The sequence below is a fragment of the Herpailurus yagouaroundi genome, unplaced genomic scaffold (assembly GCF_014898765.1).
Source record: "Herpailurus yagouaroundi ecotype Mexico unplaced genomic scaffold, PumYag 182, whole genome shotgun sequence".
NCBI lineage: Eukaryota > Metazoa > Chordata > Mammalia > Carnivora > Felidae > Herpailurus > Herpailurus yagouaroundi.
The window spans coordinates 41,818,597-41,835,423 of NW_024412413.1; the positions used below are offsets into that span (position 1 = coordinate 41,818,597).

General features: G+C 40.7%; 1 protein-coding gene across 2 annotated transcripts in view; it reads left to right on the top strand.

Annotated features, from left to right (window-relative positions):
• Positions 1-16,827, top strand: part of E2F7 (E2F transcription factor 7) — a 40,209-nt gene that overhangs the window by 13,931 nt on the left and 9,451 nt on the right. The window contains exons 5-9 of one of the 2 annotated variants that reach the window (XM_040491365.1): positions 2,145-2,435; positions 3,822-3,980; positions 5,446-5,580; positions 14,512-14,697; positions 15,182-15,254. In XM_040491365.1, the coding sequence (XP_040347299.1) occupies positions 2,145-2,435; positions 3,822-3,980; positions 5,446-5,580; positions 14,512-14,697; positions 15,182-15,254 (844 nt within the window). The remainder of the gene's footprint in view (positions 1-2,144; positions 2,436-3,821; positions 3,981-5,445; positions 5,581-14,511; positions 14,698-15,181; positions 15,255-16,827) is intronic. The other variant, XM_040491366.1, reaches the window with a different exon arrangement.

Genomic DNA, 16,827 nt, shown 5'->3' on the forward strand with positions numbered 1-16,827 from the left:
TCCATGGACCTTGCACTAATGTCAGTGCAGAAGACAAAAGATTAGATCAAAAGATTAGACAAAAACATCAGACAAGCTCCATCTCGGACTAAGGGAAGCATGGTAATAACTGATAAATCCATGGGGGCGTACGTAATGCCATGGCTAGGATTAACAGGATTACGCTGATACAAAAGGAAAAGGCTGGATGCTGGGAAAAACCTTCCTGACGGAGCAAGCCCCAGAGTAGCCTGAAGGTCTCAAGACCTGTGAAATGGAACTTTTTAGTGCACGAGCCAGTAGACAGATAAACCCAGTCCAGATTGAAAGGCAGCTGCCACAGTGGCTTTTACCAACACCGCCTATTAAACACCCATTGTGCATATTAAACACTCATTTTACCTTCAAGCGGTCAGAATCTTCCTTTATTTTCCCTTCTTAGGATGTCTACTCACTAGATGGAGAATTAACAATTTGTATCTAATACAGAATCACAAAACAGCCCAGCATATGGCTGGCCCTGGGGTGTCTCAGTTGCGTTCACATGACATTTCTAATGGGAAGGTTTATGGAATGTTACACTCTAAACAAGATGTGTTAATATATGAAAACAGACTGGAATAAAAAAAAACAGGCAGATCTGGACAAGGGGCTGTTGACTGCCCCTGCCAGCACCTTCCAGCAGGCATCTGGCACCGAAGTCTGAGCTTCTGAGGATGAAGAGCCTTTCAGGTTCATGAGCCTAAATGTTCTGATGAACTGTGAAATGCCTCTTCCTGCAGATAATAGAACTTCGTTTCACCTCCAAAGTTTTCATCAGAATTTGATCAATTTCTTGTGTTAAATCTTTGAAGGGCCAGAAGCTACATTCACTAAGCCTGCTCTGATTATATAACGGCTCCTGGCAAGTGAGCAGAAAGAGGACATCTTTGTAGCTGGACCAGTTTTCTGGGAGATGCCCGGAGGCTTTTATTATGGGTTCTCGGATGAGAGCAAAGGAGCCAGTGGGTTCCAAAAGCCTAAGGGCCTGTTGCTCAGCAGGATGAGTCACAGGAAAGTTTTAAAATCTGTTTATACTGTGACTTCTCATGCTAGCAGGGATTTTAGGTATTTCCAATGCTGTGCAGAAAGTATTTACAAAATAATACATAACAGTAGATAAAAATTGATACCCTATTGGAGACCCGTTACATTTATGGTCACATTTAATCCTCCTCATCTAATGAGATAAATACTAAGGCATAGAAAGATTACCCAGGTAGTAAGGGATTGAGCAGGGATTCAAATCCAGGCAGTCTGACCTCAAAGCCCCCACACTTAACTCCTGTAAATATTTTTGGTAAATGTGGTAGACAGCCCTATAACTCTAGCTATTTTGAGAGTGTTGGGAAAGTGGGTAGAGACTTGAAGAACTTCATGGTCAGCCAGTATTGTGCATAAAGAGTGTCTGTGCTTTACCCCTGGGCTGTTTAGCCCGAACGGCTGTGAATGGGAGCACGGGGACAGTTACCAGCGGCCAAGCTATGAGCAAAAGGAGCCTCGTATATTGTTCAGCCCTGGCTGTAGCTTCCTCCAGCAGCTTGAGAAGGGTGCCCAAGCTGTAGACTCCTAAGTTTCCAACGCAAAATAGGAAACAAAATATTTGCCATCTGTTTTCCTTCCTGGGCCATTAAGAAAGTTAACAAAGATAATTATTCCACATCATTCAAACTCCAGGAAAGGATACGATTGTCCAAATGAGGTGTCACGCGTTGGACACAGTTTATTTTACAGTCTGCATAATTAGGAGAAGTCAAAATCAACCAAACAGCATTCATCAGGTGTCCATTAGACATACTGGTACACGTGTTGCTCAATCCCACCTGTTTTAACGTGCTGAGGTGTTCACGTGGTTTACCTAATGGGTCTAAAGAAGAGACATACTGGTGTTGACGTAACAGAGATGCGACTATCCTCCATCTCTGGGTGGATGTTTTTTACCCTCGCTCTTTTAAGGGTTGGATCCCAAGAACATCCTTACAGGTTCGGTTTGTGGAGCATCCACCCTTGCTGCGCATTGCCCTGGGCAGCATGTAGAGTAGCTTACAGACATGGTCCAGGCCCTCAAGGAATTTTTACTCAAAAATGTTTGCCTGCATGATTGTCGACTTCTGTTTTTCAAACAGGCGTTGAAAGGAGACGTATCTATGACATCGTAAATGTGCTGGAATCACTGCATCTGGTCAGCCGGGTGGCCAAGAATCAGTATGGCTGGCATGGACGGCACAGCCTGCCAAAAACCCTGAGGAGCCTCCAGAGACTGGGAGAGGAGCAGAAATATGAGGAGCAGATGGCACATCTCCAACAGAAAGAGCTAGAGCTGATGGATTATAAACTTGGAGAACGTAAAAAAGATGGCTGCCCAGATTCTCAAGATCAACAGTTACTGGATTTCTCTGAACCCGACTACCCCTCTTGTGAGTGCACCATAAAACCACACGAGTGATGGTTCCTTCCACAGAGATTCACTGCTAAGGCGGGAAGTGCCAGATCGACAGCCCTGGAGGGAGATGTCCTCCTGTTCTACCTACTGAAGAAAGGGGGACAGATGGCTCCCCCACTGGGCTTCCCACTCGACCTCACTTCAAGCCTGTCTGGTGGCAGTTCACTTGGTACTTGGTGTGTTTGGACCACAGATCGCTAACGGCGCTCCCGTTTCTGATTGACAGCCCCATGCTGATTTCTGTTTGTGAGCCTTTAAGGAAATTTCACTTGGAAAGAAGTTATCTTTTCACAGAATTCAGTTTTTTAAATTCTATTTAGGGTAGATTACTTAGGAACAAACCCCGTTAGGAGAACACGTTGGTAAGAAAGATAGATAACCCCTGCTGTCATTTGATACAGAATTTTTTTTTTATTTATATCTACATTATTCTTCCCCTCCCAGCTCCTTTTGAGCCTCTTCCTGTTTTGACCACTGATCTTCATCATTCTTACCCTAAATCCCATTGCTAAGATGATAAAGTACAAGTATCACTCAACATTTCCCTTACATATATAATAGGGATGGAAATGTGGGCCTGGTTTTCATTAGATTTACTGCCTCATGCCTTTTAGCTCCACCCCATGAGCCAGTTCTTATACTAGTAACCAGAGGAGACAGCCATCTGTCAGGGATGGTTTGCCTGCCATATACAGCAACAGACATCTAATCAGTGTCTCTTACTCATTTACAGCTTAGTTCTTCACTTATTTCTGAAAAGCAATGGAAGAGGCGAGCGCCTACTGTGTTTAAGATATATTCTAGGTGTTGTGGGCACAGAGAAAGAAAAACAGAGTTCTTGCCTTTGAGCGAACAGCTGATGTTCTGAAAACCGTCTGTGAAGTCTACCCTTCCTTTTATCCTTCTGCATTCATCTTTTCAAAAAGTTGCTCCAGGAAAACTACCTCATGGATTTATTCTATGAAGTAGGAGTGTAAAGCATTAAAGAGTGGTTTCAGATACGCATTTCAGAGTTTATGCCTCCTGTAGAGTCATTTTCCAAGCCATAAGAAAACCCATCTCATTTCTTGAGGCGCCTGGCTGGCTCAGTCAGTAGAACATGCAACTCTTGATCTCAGGGTCATGAGTTCGAGTCCCACATTGGGTGTAGAGGTTACTTAAAAAAAAAAAAAAAAAAAAGACAAAAATCCATCTCATTTGTTTACAAGCCATCTTTTTGTGCTGTGTGTCCAGTAGGCTTCTGCCTGTAACAAGACTGATCTTTCCATCTGCTGGTAGAGTTAGTTCTGGCAAACTCTAAGTACCATCTTTCATGTGGTAAATTATATGTTTTGATGCTTTCATTTCATTCCCTTTGTAGCATCTGCAAACAGTAGAAAAGACAAGTCTCTGAGAATTATGAGCCAGAAGTTTGTCATGCTATTCCTCGTCTCCAAAACCAAGATTGTTACTCTTGATGTGGCTGCCAAAATACTGATAGAAGAAAGCCAGGACACCCCAGACCATAGTAAATTTAAAAGTAAGCATCTTCACCTAAATCCACTTATAAGTACAAAAAGGGTGTCATATCATATATTGATATTTTCTGCCTGTGAGATTGAAGAAGAAATTGTTTTTGAGAAGTGCAGTCCTTCCTGCACTCATAAAGATTCTTGGGGCTGTGAGAGGTAAGTTAGTAAATACTATAATTCCCATTAAAGTTCTGTCCGATGCCTTTTCCTCGGCAGTTAGGATGGATGGTGGAAGCAGAATGCCATCCATCCCACAAATGCAGGTCAGGGAGGGTGTAAGATGCTTTGCGTTTCTCTTTAGTATTGCTGCTTCCAAGACAGAATGTCTGAGTTTTCTTTCCCCTTTTTTCCTCACCCCCTGCCTACTCTCCTGATGGGTGGAGATGAAAGTTGTCTGCAGGTAAGAAACAGAGGAATGACCAGGGTAGGGTAGGGGTGGTGGGATGAGGCCGCTGGGCAAGAATAGAGTTTCCGAGATTCGTACCCAGTGCATCTTCCTTTTCTGTCGAGCCTAGGTTGAGCCAAATGCCCTTGGCTGCTAGTAGCCCTTTCAAGGCCTGGGAAGCCATGATCTCAGCTTCTGCTTTTTCTGTTTCCATTGGAGGTATAGGCACCCTGTGGGAGAAATGAGTAGGTAAAATGCAGCTCTATCAGAATTGGGAAGAAGATTGCATCTGGGGTGAATGTTTGATGTTCCTGGACCATAATCAGAGCTCCTCTGATTGGTCTTAGATACAAAGTCAAGTGGGTTTCCTACCTGTAAATTGATTTCTTGAATGGACATTACTTTGTGGGTATTGCCCTGCCTGTCAGATGTCTTACCACCTCTTCTGAATGTCTCCTCTAGTACCTGCATTTTCAAATGTCTCTCCCCCAGCCCTCATAAGACGCAGGGAAGGACCACCCCGCCCCTCCCCCACTAGGTGGCCAGATGCCTGTCTTCAGCACAGCTGAACTTCATGACCTTGAGCCCCAACGGTCTTGTGTGCCCAAGAGCGCAGCCTCACGGGAAGCTCTGGGGAATCCCTGTCATTTTCACAGGCCAGCTGCCTGCTGGAGCTGGTGCCACCACCTCCTGCTGGGAGAAACTCAGAGCGAGCTTTTGACATGCCACACATCAGAATTACATTTACTAAGCCTTTAATTATAGCCCCTTTCCCTCCCTTGGCGTTCTTGAAATCTCGGCGCTCCCTGCAAATCTCGGTGCTCCCTGCTCATTACCAGGTGCCTCTCACAAGGGGTGTGAAGTTGTGGAAAAGGAAAGACACACTGACCTTCCCGTAGTATGTGTCTTCAGATACATCAGATCCATAAATCTCGGGCTATTGCATGACAGAGCCGTTGGCCTCTGCTGCACCCCACTGCTTTCTGCTTGAGGTTTATATGGCCGCCCAGAAAAGTGACCTGTCACATAAACTAAAATGTAATGGTGTTACAGACGGTGTGACCATAATTGTGTTTTATATCTTCAAGCAAAGGTACGACGCCTCTATGACATAGCCAATGTTCTGACCAGCTTGGCTCTAATAAAGAAGGTGCATGTAACCGAGGAGCGAGGCCGGAAACCAGCCTTCAAATGGATCGGGCCTGTGGACTTCAGTTCCAGCGGTAAGGTGGCATGGTTTTGCTAGGGACCTATTTTATTTTCAATCCCCAGTTCCTTTCCCAAATCATGCATCTACCACTCAATGAGATTGATCTTCATTTCCCATAACCTGTGTCACATTCAAAATTAGACTAGAGGTATCACTCTTGGAACAAGGAACGTTAGTCTTTAAATGGTGTGTGGGGCCAGCTCCCATATGGTAGGAAGGGAGATCCTGAGAGCTTATAATGTGGGAGTTTCTGTAACTATTAAATTATAACTCATTAGCATGTTTTATTTTATTCCAAAGTTCCTGGAAGTTTGGGATTAAGGATTAAAAATAACACTTCTTATGAACTCTGGGTGTTTCTGCATCAGCAAAATAAAGCATTATTTTTCTTCGAAATCCCAGATAGTGTTAAAATTATATCGATTACTATCACAAAACTAATACGTGATGAGATGGCTTCTAAATATAGTATGGATGTCATGAACACCTTTTTGGTAATTTATTTAACAGGTTACAAGTGTTATAATTTTACTAAACTAGAGCAAAAAAGGGTATTATCTTCTAATTTGACAGGTAATATCTGAGCAATTGGGGACTGGATCCTACTATACCAGCTACTTTACATATAGCTGTGCTGCCTGGAAAAAAGAAGCCATTAAAGTTATTTTTAAATTACCCTTCCAATTTTGGTATTAGTGGCATAAATTCCTGCCACTTAACCCAGGCTCATAAAAGATACAGCTCTCTACCTCACTTACAACACATTATTCACTTAGGATCTAGATGAAACCACTTAAAATCAAGTATAACTAATTCAGGCCAGCCGGCACTTACTGCATGTGCATTGTGCACATGAAGTTACTGTACTAAATGCCACGAGAGATTGAAAGGCGCGTGTGATGCCATCCCTGCCTGCATGAATTACACAGCTTTGCCATTTTGCACACCTCTGCCTTTAGCTTCTAGCCTTTTCACTTGTGAAGCCCTCTTCTTTTCAACCCAAACATATTCTACTCGGCTTTCAAGATGTGGCTTGAATGTCAACTCCTCCGTGAAGTTTTCCCTGATCACCCGGAGAAAAGACTGTCGCATCTGAGCTGTTGCGATGTAGTATTGTGCTACTGTGCTCGGTGATGTTGATGTCATGCCATTGCCCCAGCTCTCTGCATTCATTGGAAGCCCGACGTGGTCGTTTTTGTTTTAATTTTTAAGAACCATATTAAGATATAACTCACGTAAGATGTAACTCACATAACTCATCAATTTAAATTGTACAATTCGGTGGCTTTTAGTACAGGGTTGTGCAACCATCACCACAATTACTTGGAAAACACAGTCCATCCCCAAAAGAAACCCTGTCCACATTAGCACTTCCTTCCCACTTCTTCCCAACCTCTCCCTTCCAGCACCAGGAGAAAATTAATATATTTCCATCTCTATAGATTTGCCTATTCTGGAGATTCCCTATAAATGGAATCACACAATATATGGTCTTTTGTGACCAACTTCATTCACTTAGCACAGTGTTTTTAGGTCCTTCAGCCTCATAGCATGTATCAGTACTTCCTTGCCTTCTGTTGTGGAATACTATCCCATTGTATAGATGTGCCACATTTCATTTATTCATTCATCAGTTGACAGAAACTTGGATTTTTTCCATTTTTTGGCAATTATGAATAATACCACTTTGAACATTCACAGAGAAGTTTTGATACGAACGTCTGTTTGCGTTTCTCATGGGTATATCTAGGGGTGGACGTGATGGCTCATATGGTAGCACTATGCTTAACATTTTAAGGAATGGTCAAACTGTTTTCTAAAGAGGCAGATTCCCGATGAGTTAAAAGCAGACTCAGCCTGTGTTCATCCATGATTACCCTATAGTACCCAGATTAGTGCCTTTACTTGCTTTAGTTGATTAATGAGCTTCTATCGAAGGTGTAATTAGCCTACATTTGAAAATTAGAGAACGATTAAGCACGACACACGGTGGTCCTGGCTCTGGGGGAGCTCAGAGAGGATATGGGTGACATTCTGATGAATGGAACCGTTAGGTTTTGGAGGGAAGGAGAGCTGTTGAGTTCAGGGAGAAGATACCTAAGAACAAATCTGGTGCATGTTTAGAGATCAGCCACCCTGATTTAGGTGTAGGGCATGGGCTAGAGGATAACGAGACATAAAATGTGATTGGTTGGGACGTTTTGGAAGCCTTCAAAATAAACCAAGAAATCTGTCCTAGATGTAATAGGCAGAAGTGACAAGAGATCTTTAGATAGATTAAAAAAAGAAGAGGGACTCAAGGGTAGTAGTGTCATTGCAGAAAATAGGGTAGTCAGGGAACTGAGGTGGTGTTGAGAAGTCTCACGAAGGGATTTGTGTACCCAGCTAGAAGGGCTCCAATCTGATGAGGGGACCAGGACTTGAGACCAGGTCAGGAACCTCATTGTGAACCCACTTTCTCTATCTGACAGAAACCTGATCTTCTTTCTGTATATCTAGTTTCATTACTGACATCACCATCGTCATCAACAACCCAGCAATCTGGAACTTCACATTACCTTTGATTTCTTGAATTCACTCTCCTTCACTCCTTGTGTAGCAATTCCTCATGGGTAAACTTAATAAATGTCTCTTTCCTCTTCTCCTTCCCACCATCGTGGCCTTTTCATCCTCTTCACAGCTTTTTTGAGTTATTATGACACAGGATAAATGGCACATGGTTAAAATTACAATTTGGTAGGTTTTGCATTGTGTACACCTGTGAAAGAATGACCACAGTCAATATAATGAACCCATCACCCTCCAAAGTCTCCTGTGTCTTTGTAATTCCTCCCTCCTTACCCCCGTCCCATCCCCAAGGCAACCACTGATCTGCTTTCTTTCACTCTAGATTTTGTACATATTTTCTAAAAATTTTTATAAGCAAATTATATACAGTTCGATGCTCATTATTCAGAGTGCATATTTGCAAATTTACATACTCACTCAAATTTTTTGATAACTCCAAAATCAACACTCGCAGAATTTTCTCATTCATTCACAGACATGCAAAGAGTGGCAAAAATTTCGGTTGGTAACACCCTTGTTCCCAACTGAGGTCAAACAAGGTAACACAGCCTTCTTGTTTCTCGTACTTGTTCCTACTTGGCTCTCATGCTATAAACAAGTGTCCTTTCCGTGGTCTTTTTAAGGCCATGTATTCACATTTTTTGTGCTTTGTGTTGGGGATTATGCTGTTAAAATGGCTCACAAGTGTCCTACTGAAGTGCTAATGATTCTAAGTACAAGAAGGCTGTGAAGTGCCTTACAGTGGAAATACATATGTTAGAAAAGCTTCCTTCAGGCATGCGTTCTAGTGCTTTTGGCTAAGAGTTGAACACTAATGAATCAACAATGTATATTAAATAAGGTGTCTTTAAACAGACACACATATAAAACAGGGTTATGTGTTGATCAGTTGATGAAAATGTTGTGACTGGAGGCTGGCAGAAACCTAACCCTGTATTTCCTCTAAGAGCAGTAGTTCAGTATTTGCTAATTCAGTGTTCATGGTGACTTCACAGAACATAACTACCGTGAATAACAAGAATTGACTGTAATGTGTATACTCTTTTTATCAAGCTTCTTTCACTCAGCATAATTACTTTCAGATTAATAGTATTGTATCATGTGTCAATAGTTTATTCCTTTACATTGCTGAGTATCCCATTATATGGATATATCATTCTTTATTCATTTACTTGTTGGTGGACATGTGGATTATTTCCAGTGTTTGGCTAGAAATTTACTTATAAATTTATTTATTTACAAATAAAGCTACAGTAAATAGTCATGTACATCTGTTCATATGGTAGAATTCACCAGTGAAGCATGTGGGCAAGCAGTTTCCTACATGAGAGGTTTTTAATAACAGATTCAATTTTTTCAGTTATAGGGCTATTCAGTTTATCTCTAGTAGATCTATCCTTCTACTTTGTGTTCAGTTTTCTCTTTTTCTAGTTTCTTAAGGTAGAAGTGGAGGTGATTCTAGATCGTTCTTTTTTCTAGTAGGTATTTAATGCTGTCAACTTTTACTGTAAGTGCTGCTTTAGCTCTATCCCACAAATTTTGATATGTGTGTTTTCTCTGTCTTTCAATTCAAAATATTTTGCAATTTCCCTTTATGTTTTCCTTTTATTGGGATGTGAGCTCATTTCCAATTTTTCTGAGATTTTTCCAGATCTTTTTCTTATGGATTTCTAACTTCATTCCGTGTGGGCAGAGAATATACTTTATGTAACTTGAATCCTTTCAAATTTATTGAGGTTTGTTTTATGGTACAGATATGGTCTACCCATATGCACTTAAAAAGAATGTATATTCTACTTTGTTGAGTGGAATGTTTTACAAATGACAACTAAATCAAGTTGGTTGATTGTGTTGTCTAATTCTTCTATATCCTTACTGACTTTATGTTTATTTCTTCTCTCAATTGCTGGTAGAGGAATGTTGAAATGTCTGATTATAGTTGCAGATTTGTCTATTTCTTCTTTCAGCTCTATCAGGTTTTGCTATGTGTATTTGAAGCTGTCATTATGTACATAAACATTTAAGACCAATCCCTACGTCTTCTTGGTGAATTGACCCTTTTCTCATTATGAATGACCCTTCTTTATGCCTGATGATATTCTTTGTTCTGAAATCTACTTTATCTAATGGTAATATAATCATTTCAGCTTTCTTTCGATTAGTTAGCATAGTGTATATTGTTCATTCTTTTAACTATTGGTACCTATATTTAAAGTGAGTTTCTAGGGGCGCCTGGGTGGCTCAGTCGGTTAAGCGGCTGACTTCGGCTCAGGTCATGATTTCGCCGTCCGTGAGTTCGAGCCCCGCGTCGGGCTCTGTGCTGACAGCTCAGAGCCTGGAGCCTGTTTCAGATTCTGTGTCTCCCTCTCTCTGACCCTCCCCCGTTCATGCTCTGTCTCTCTCTGTCTCAAAAATAAATAAAAAGGTTAAAAAAAAATTAAATAAAGTGAGTTTCTAGTAGGTAGTATATGGTTGAGAGTTTTTTCATCTAATCTGACAATTTCTGCTTTTTAATTGAGTTGTTTAGACCATTTGCATTTAAGGTGATTATTGATGTTTGACTTTAGTCTGTCTTGCTATTTGTTTTCAATTTGTCCCATCTGCTCATTGTTTCCCTTTTTACTTTTTTTTTTTTACTTCTTTTGGATTTATTATTTTTTATGCTTCCATAAAAATTTTTTTTTTACTGGCTTTATTGGCGTATTAGCGGTAACTCTTTGTTGTGTTATTTTAATGGCTGCCTTAGGATTTATAGTATGTACTTTTAACTTATCACAGGCTACCTTCAAATGATGTACTACTTATATAAGGATCTTCTAATAGCGTACTTTCACTTCTCCCTGCCTGGCCTTTGTACTATTATTACCAAACATTTTACTGCTCTGTGTGTTATAAACTCCACAATGCATTGTTATTATTTTTGGTTTAAACAGTCTATTGTCTTTTAAAAGACTTTCATAAGGGGAAAACTTTATATCTACCCATGTAATCACCATTTCTGGTGCTTGTCATCCCTTTTTTGTAGGTGCGGGTTTCCATCTGGTATCATTTTTCTTGGCTTGATGGACTTTCTTTAACATTGCTTGTAGTGCAGGTTTGCCACTAATGAATTCTTCCAGCTCTCCTATGTCTAAAGATATCTTTATTTTCCCCATTTTCCAGCTTTATTGAGATATACTCAACGTACATCACTGTATAAGCTTAAGGTGTAGAGCATAATGATTTGACTTACATATATTGTGAATTCATCACTGCAGTAAGTTGGGTTAGCATACATCATATTAATACAATAAAAAGAGAAAAAAAGGGGGAACAAATTTTTTTCCTTGTGATGAGAACTCTTAGGAGTTCTGTTAACAACCGTTAACTCTGTTAACAACTATTGTATATAACATACAGCAGTGTTAGCTATAGCCATCATGGCAGACATTACATCCTGAGTACTTATCATGTAACAGGAAATCTGTATGTTTTTTACCACCTTGCTCCATTGTTTTTAAAAGATATTTTTGCTGGGACTCCTGGGTGGCTCAGTCAATTGAGTGTCTGACTCTTTGATTTTGACTCAGATCATGATCCCAGGGTCATGGGATTGATCCCTGCATTGGGCTCTGGGCAGTGTGGAACCTGCTTAAGATTTATGCTCTCTCTCCCTCTGCCCCTTTCCCCCATTTGCACTCTCTCTCTCTCTCTCTCTCAAAATAAAATAAATTTTTAAAAAGGTATTTTCAATGGGTAAAGGTTTCAGGATTGAAGGTTTTTCCTCTCAGTACTTTAAAGAAGTTGCTCTACTGTCTTCTAGGTTGGATTGTTTCTTGTTAGAAATCTATCATCATCTTGTTCTTCCAGATATAATGTGTCCTTTGTCTCTGGTTGCTTTTAAGATTTTCCTTCTGCTTTGTTTTAAATGATTTGATTATGTGTGCTTTGGTATTTCTTCATGTCTCTTGTACTTGGGTTTGTTGGGCTTCTTAGATCTATGGGTTGAAGGTGTTTATCAACTTTGACAAATTTTCAGCCATTATTTTTTTGGAATTTTTTTCTGTCCCCGCTTCTGTTCTTTGGGGATTCCAGTTATGCCTAAATTTGGCTGCTTGAAGTTGTCCCACAGTTCACTGTTTTGTTTCTTTCATTCTCTTTTCTGGGTTTCATTTGGGAGAGTTTCTATTGGTATATCTTCAAATTCACTATTTTTTTCCTGCAGCATTACAGTTTTTATCACTGGAAGTTTGACTTGAGCCTTTAGATTTTTGATGTCTCTACTCAACATGTTCAGTCTTTCCTCTAGTTCCCTGAGTTCATGGAATTATAATACCTGTTTTCATGTGCCTGTCTACTAATTCTATCGTGTGTCACTTTTGAATCCATTTCCATTGATTTGTCTCTTCACTGCAGGTTATATTTCGCTCAACTTTTTGTACCTGGTAATTTTTAATTATATGCCAGACACTAAGATGTGGGGTGCTAGATATTTCAGTTTTTCTAAAAATGTTCTTCAGCTTTGTTCTGGGATGCAGTGAAGTTACTTGGGAACAGTGAACCTTTCAGGCCTTGTTTTTAAGCTTTGGTAGGCAGGGCCATCAGCAGTTAGTCTTTAGTGCATTATCCCCACTACTGAGGCAATAATACCCTTTTCAGCATTCTAACCAGTGACCCATGAATTACAAGATTTTTCCATGCTAGCTATTGACAACAGGCACTATTCCCAGCCCTGGGTGAACTGCAAGACACTATTCCTTCTTCTCCTTTTGAGTGGTTCTTTCCGTAACATTGGGTAGGTTTCTCACACGCGTGGGTGTTCCATGGAATACTTAAGAGTGGGAGTACCTTCTGCAGATCTCCACCATTCTTTTTGTGTGGTTCTCCTTTCTGGTATTTTGCCCTGCAAATTCTAGCCATCCTGGCTTTCCTTGACTCCCAGCTCCAACCTCAATGTGGAGAGACTTCCAGTTTCTGTCCAGGTTCCCTTCCCTATACTCCAACCTGGAAACATTCTCCAGACAGTAAGTGGGGGGGGGGGGGCAATCCTCAATCTCACTCCATTGATTCCTGTCTCTAAGGACCCTGCTGTCCAGTGTCTTGAGAGCCATTGTTTTGATATACTTTGTCTGATATTTTGTTTCAGGAAGGAGGGTAAATTTGTTCCCTGTTACTGTCTGGACCCATTTTCTTTTTGATTTTATAATTTTTAACTTTCTAAAGACCATTTTGGGGGTTTTTGTAAAGGTGATTTTGTTTTTCAGTTTTTATGTGTTTTAGAAAATGTAAGTCTAGCAGGGCCCTTCAGTTTGTTAATCTTTTCATTAAAATGGGCATGCTTTGGGGTGCCTGGGTGGCTCAGTCAGTTAAGTGTCTGACTTGATTTCAGCTCAGGTCATGATCTCACGCTTCATGAGTTCCAGCCCCACATCGAGCTCCGTAATGACAGTGTGGAGCCTGCTTGGGATTCTCTGTCTCCCTCTCTCTCTGCTTGCTACCCCCACTGGCACCTACTCTCTCTCAAAATAGATAAATATTTCTTAAAATTATGCGTGTTTTTTGGTCTCTGCACTGACAGCACAGAGCCTGCTTGGGATTCTCTGTCTGCCCCTCCCCTACTCATTCCCTCTGTCTTTCAAAATAAATGAATAAACAAACAAATGTGCATGCTTTGAACCTAGAAAGAAAAATCACACAGATGAACAGGGTGGGAATGACTAAACAACAGGGACTATTTCTATGTAGAAACATAGGCCTGGCTCTATACAGGAAGTTTTGTCCTGATTTTACACAGCCTCTTTAAGCAAAAAAATGGGCCTCCAAGGCCCTTCTATTCTCACTGTTCTGCAGCACTTCAACCATGACGTTTTTGCTGACCTTATTCCCTTGGTCACTTAGTAACTGAGCCTCCTACTGCCTAAGAAAGACATAATAGAACATAATAGAAAATAGAGATTCGTATACTCATTGCCCTAGAGCTGTGGCAGAAGTGGCTGATCCCAATTAATGTTAAAATCTCTAAATATGTGTGTTGGGCTGAGCATGGTTGGGTTTTCCTTTGATATCTCTGCCCAAAGAAAGCATCTGAAATGTCAGGTCCATTCTAATTTGGGTTGGAGAACATTTTGCTCTACTTTTGTTGCAGTTGGGATAATTTTAGAATATATATGAATTCGGTCTCACTTTATAGTCTGTTACTAACTCTTAAAAAAATTAGTACATCTAAAGAAATTGGGGTTTGAGACAAGGCTCATAAAATTCCTTTGATTGTCTTAGTTTTTAATTTATAGGATAGCTCCATTACAATTACAGGCTCCCAAAGCTATATTCTAAAAAGGCTAAAATTATCCTGAATTATAGCTATATAACAACACTACCAATTCTCTCATTTATTTAGATGAAGAACTAGTGGATGTTTCTGCATCTGTCTTACCAGAATTGAAAAGAGAAACATATGGCCAGATTCAAGTCTGTGCAAAACAGAGGCTGGCTCGACATGGTTCTTTTAACACAGTTCAGGCTTCTGAGAGGATCCAGAGGAAAGTGAACTCAGAGCCCAGCAGCCCTTATAGAGAAGAACAAGGTATATGCCTTTTCTTATTCCGTGGACTCCGTCAGCTGTCATGTAACAGTCACCCTACCCAGGCATTTTAAAATGAGCTGACTCTAGGCCATGCCCTTTTTTTCACTTACCTGAAGTAAAAGGATGGTTGAGGGCAAAAGAGTTGCTGACTTCACAGGGAATGAACATGGCTCCGTGCCTGAAATTCATCCTAGTCAGCCATGAAGATCCACTGGTTTGCCAACTGGGTCTGTTTGATGCATCTCAGACATTCATCAGGTTTACAAAGCAACACTTGTTTTCTTTGTTTTGTTTCTAATTATTGATGAGACCTGGACTCCCCACTAATAGCTAGCTTCTGGAAATTTCTCTCTTTGAATCAAAACCAGAACAGATTTGAGATAATCTTATAATCCCTGAGCTGTGAATAATGAATCCTACTATATATAATTGGTGTGTGTAAGCCTCTTGCCATATTTTGTTAGAGTTTTAATTTCCTTTTTAGGATCAGGTGGCTACTCCTTAGAAATTGGAAGTCTGGCAGCTGTTTACCGACAGAAAATAGAAGACAGTTCACAGTAAGTAGTTTTTAGAAACTCTGAGTGTATTCTTTTCTATTTTCTGGTGTTAACTTTGAACACATTGAAATGCAACCCATCAAAAGGTAAATTTAGCAGTCTTCCTCAGAAGTCAGCCATTTGTTTATTAAGAATTTTCTGGGGTGCCTGGGTGGCTCAGTTGGTTGTGCATCTGACTTTGGCTCAGGTCATGATCCCACAGTTTGTGAGTTCAAGCCCCATAGCAGGTTCTCTGCTGTCAGCACAGAGCCCACTTTCAGATCCCCTGTCCCCTCTCACTCTGCCTCTCCTCTACTCACACACACACACACACACACACACATTCTCTCTCTCTCTCTCTCTCTCTCTCTTTCTCTCTCTGAAAAATAAATAAATACTTAAAAAAAAAAAAAAGAATTTTCTGTTTCCCCTTTGTGCCTAACACTGTTCTGGATATAGCATCAAGGACACAAAAGTAGGAAGAATGGATCCCCTATGCTAATGAAAGCTTATGGGAAAAAATAAAAACAAATACACTGAGAAAAGACAATCCACTACTAACATGGCACTGAGGACTGAAGATTGGAGCTCCAGGAGTCATTTTGTCATTACCATAGATAACTTTGTTTATGAACCACCAGATCTTGTTCCAAAAGTTTTATATATATTAACTCATCTAATCATAACAAACGTTTGAGGTGGGTACTGTTTTTTCTTCATTTTACAGAAAGGAAATGGAAACCCTAAGAGGTTAAATAACTTGCCCAAAGTCACAGTGCTGATTCAAACCCAGGATTCAAACCCAGACTCTTTGATTCAAATTTTGGGTCTGATTTTGAAGAAAATCACGTATTATCAGAAGAAGCAGAGGAAGTGCTAATGAGGGAACAAGAGTGGTTTTTAAGGACAAATTTGGGAAGAAACAGATTATGATGTGGGGTCAGGGAGTACCGGGACATTAAGCCGATTAGTTTAGCTGTAATGATTTATCCAAATAGGATAGTAAAGGGAAACATCATTCGTAAAAAGAACTTGGGGTGTTGGAGGTGAATAGGTCAGGTTGGCAAAGAGCTTTGAAAGCCAGGTGGAAGAGTTTGGGTTTATGAGACAGACAATAATGAACTATGTAGACTCCATGGAGAACAGCACTCTGGCCGCTTTTATTAAGCAGGTGGGATTCAGCACCTGCAGCCTTTCTGCTGTGTCATGGTGCAGATCTGAGCTGTGTCAGCTGCAGACGGAAGAGTAGAAATCAGTGTAAGACGGTGAGTGAGCAAGACTCACCGAAGTAGAGAGACATCACAAAGAACACCTGGATCTCAGACGGTGGTGCTGTTGTTGGTGGAGGTAGACAGGTTGAGGATGGATGACCAGAGGGAGGACGGTGAGTGATAGACTCAGCATGGCCATGTTGAGCTTCTCACAGCCAAGTAGTAGTGATCACTCTCTCAGGCTGTGGTCGGACAGATACACTCACCTCTGCAGCCCAGTGCCCTCCATTTTAACTTCAGCACACGGACAACAAGACTGGGCAAAATAGGTCCTACTGATTAGTTCTTAGAAGAGTCCTTTTTTTTAACGTTTATTTATTTTT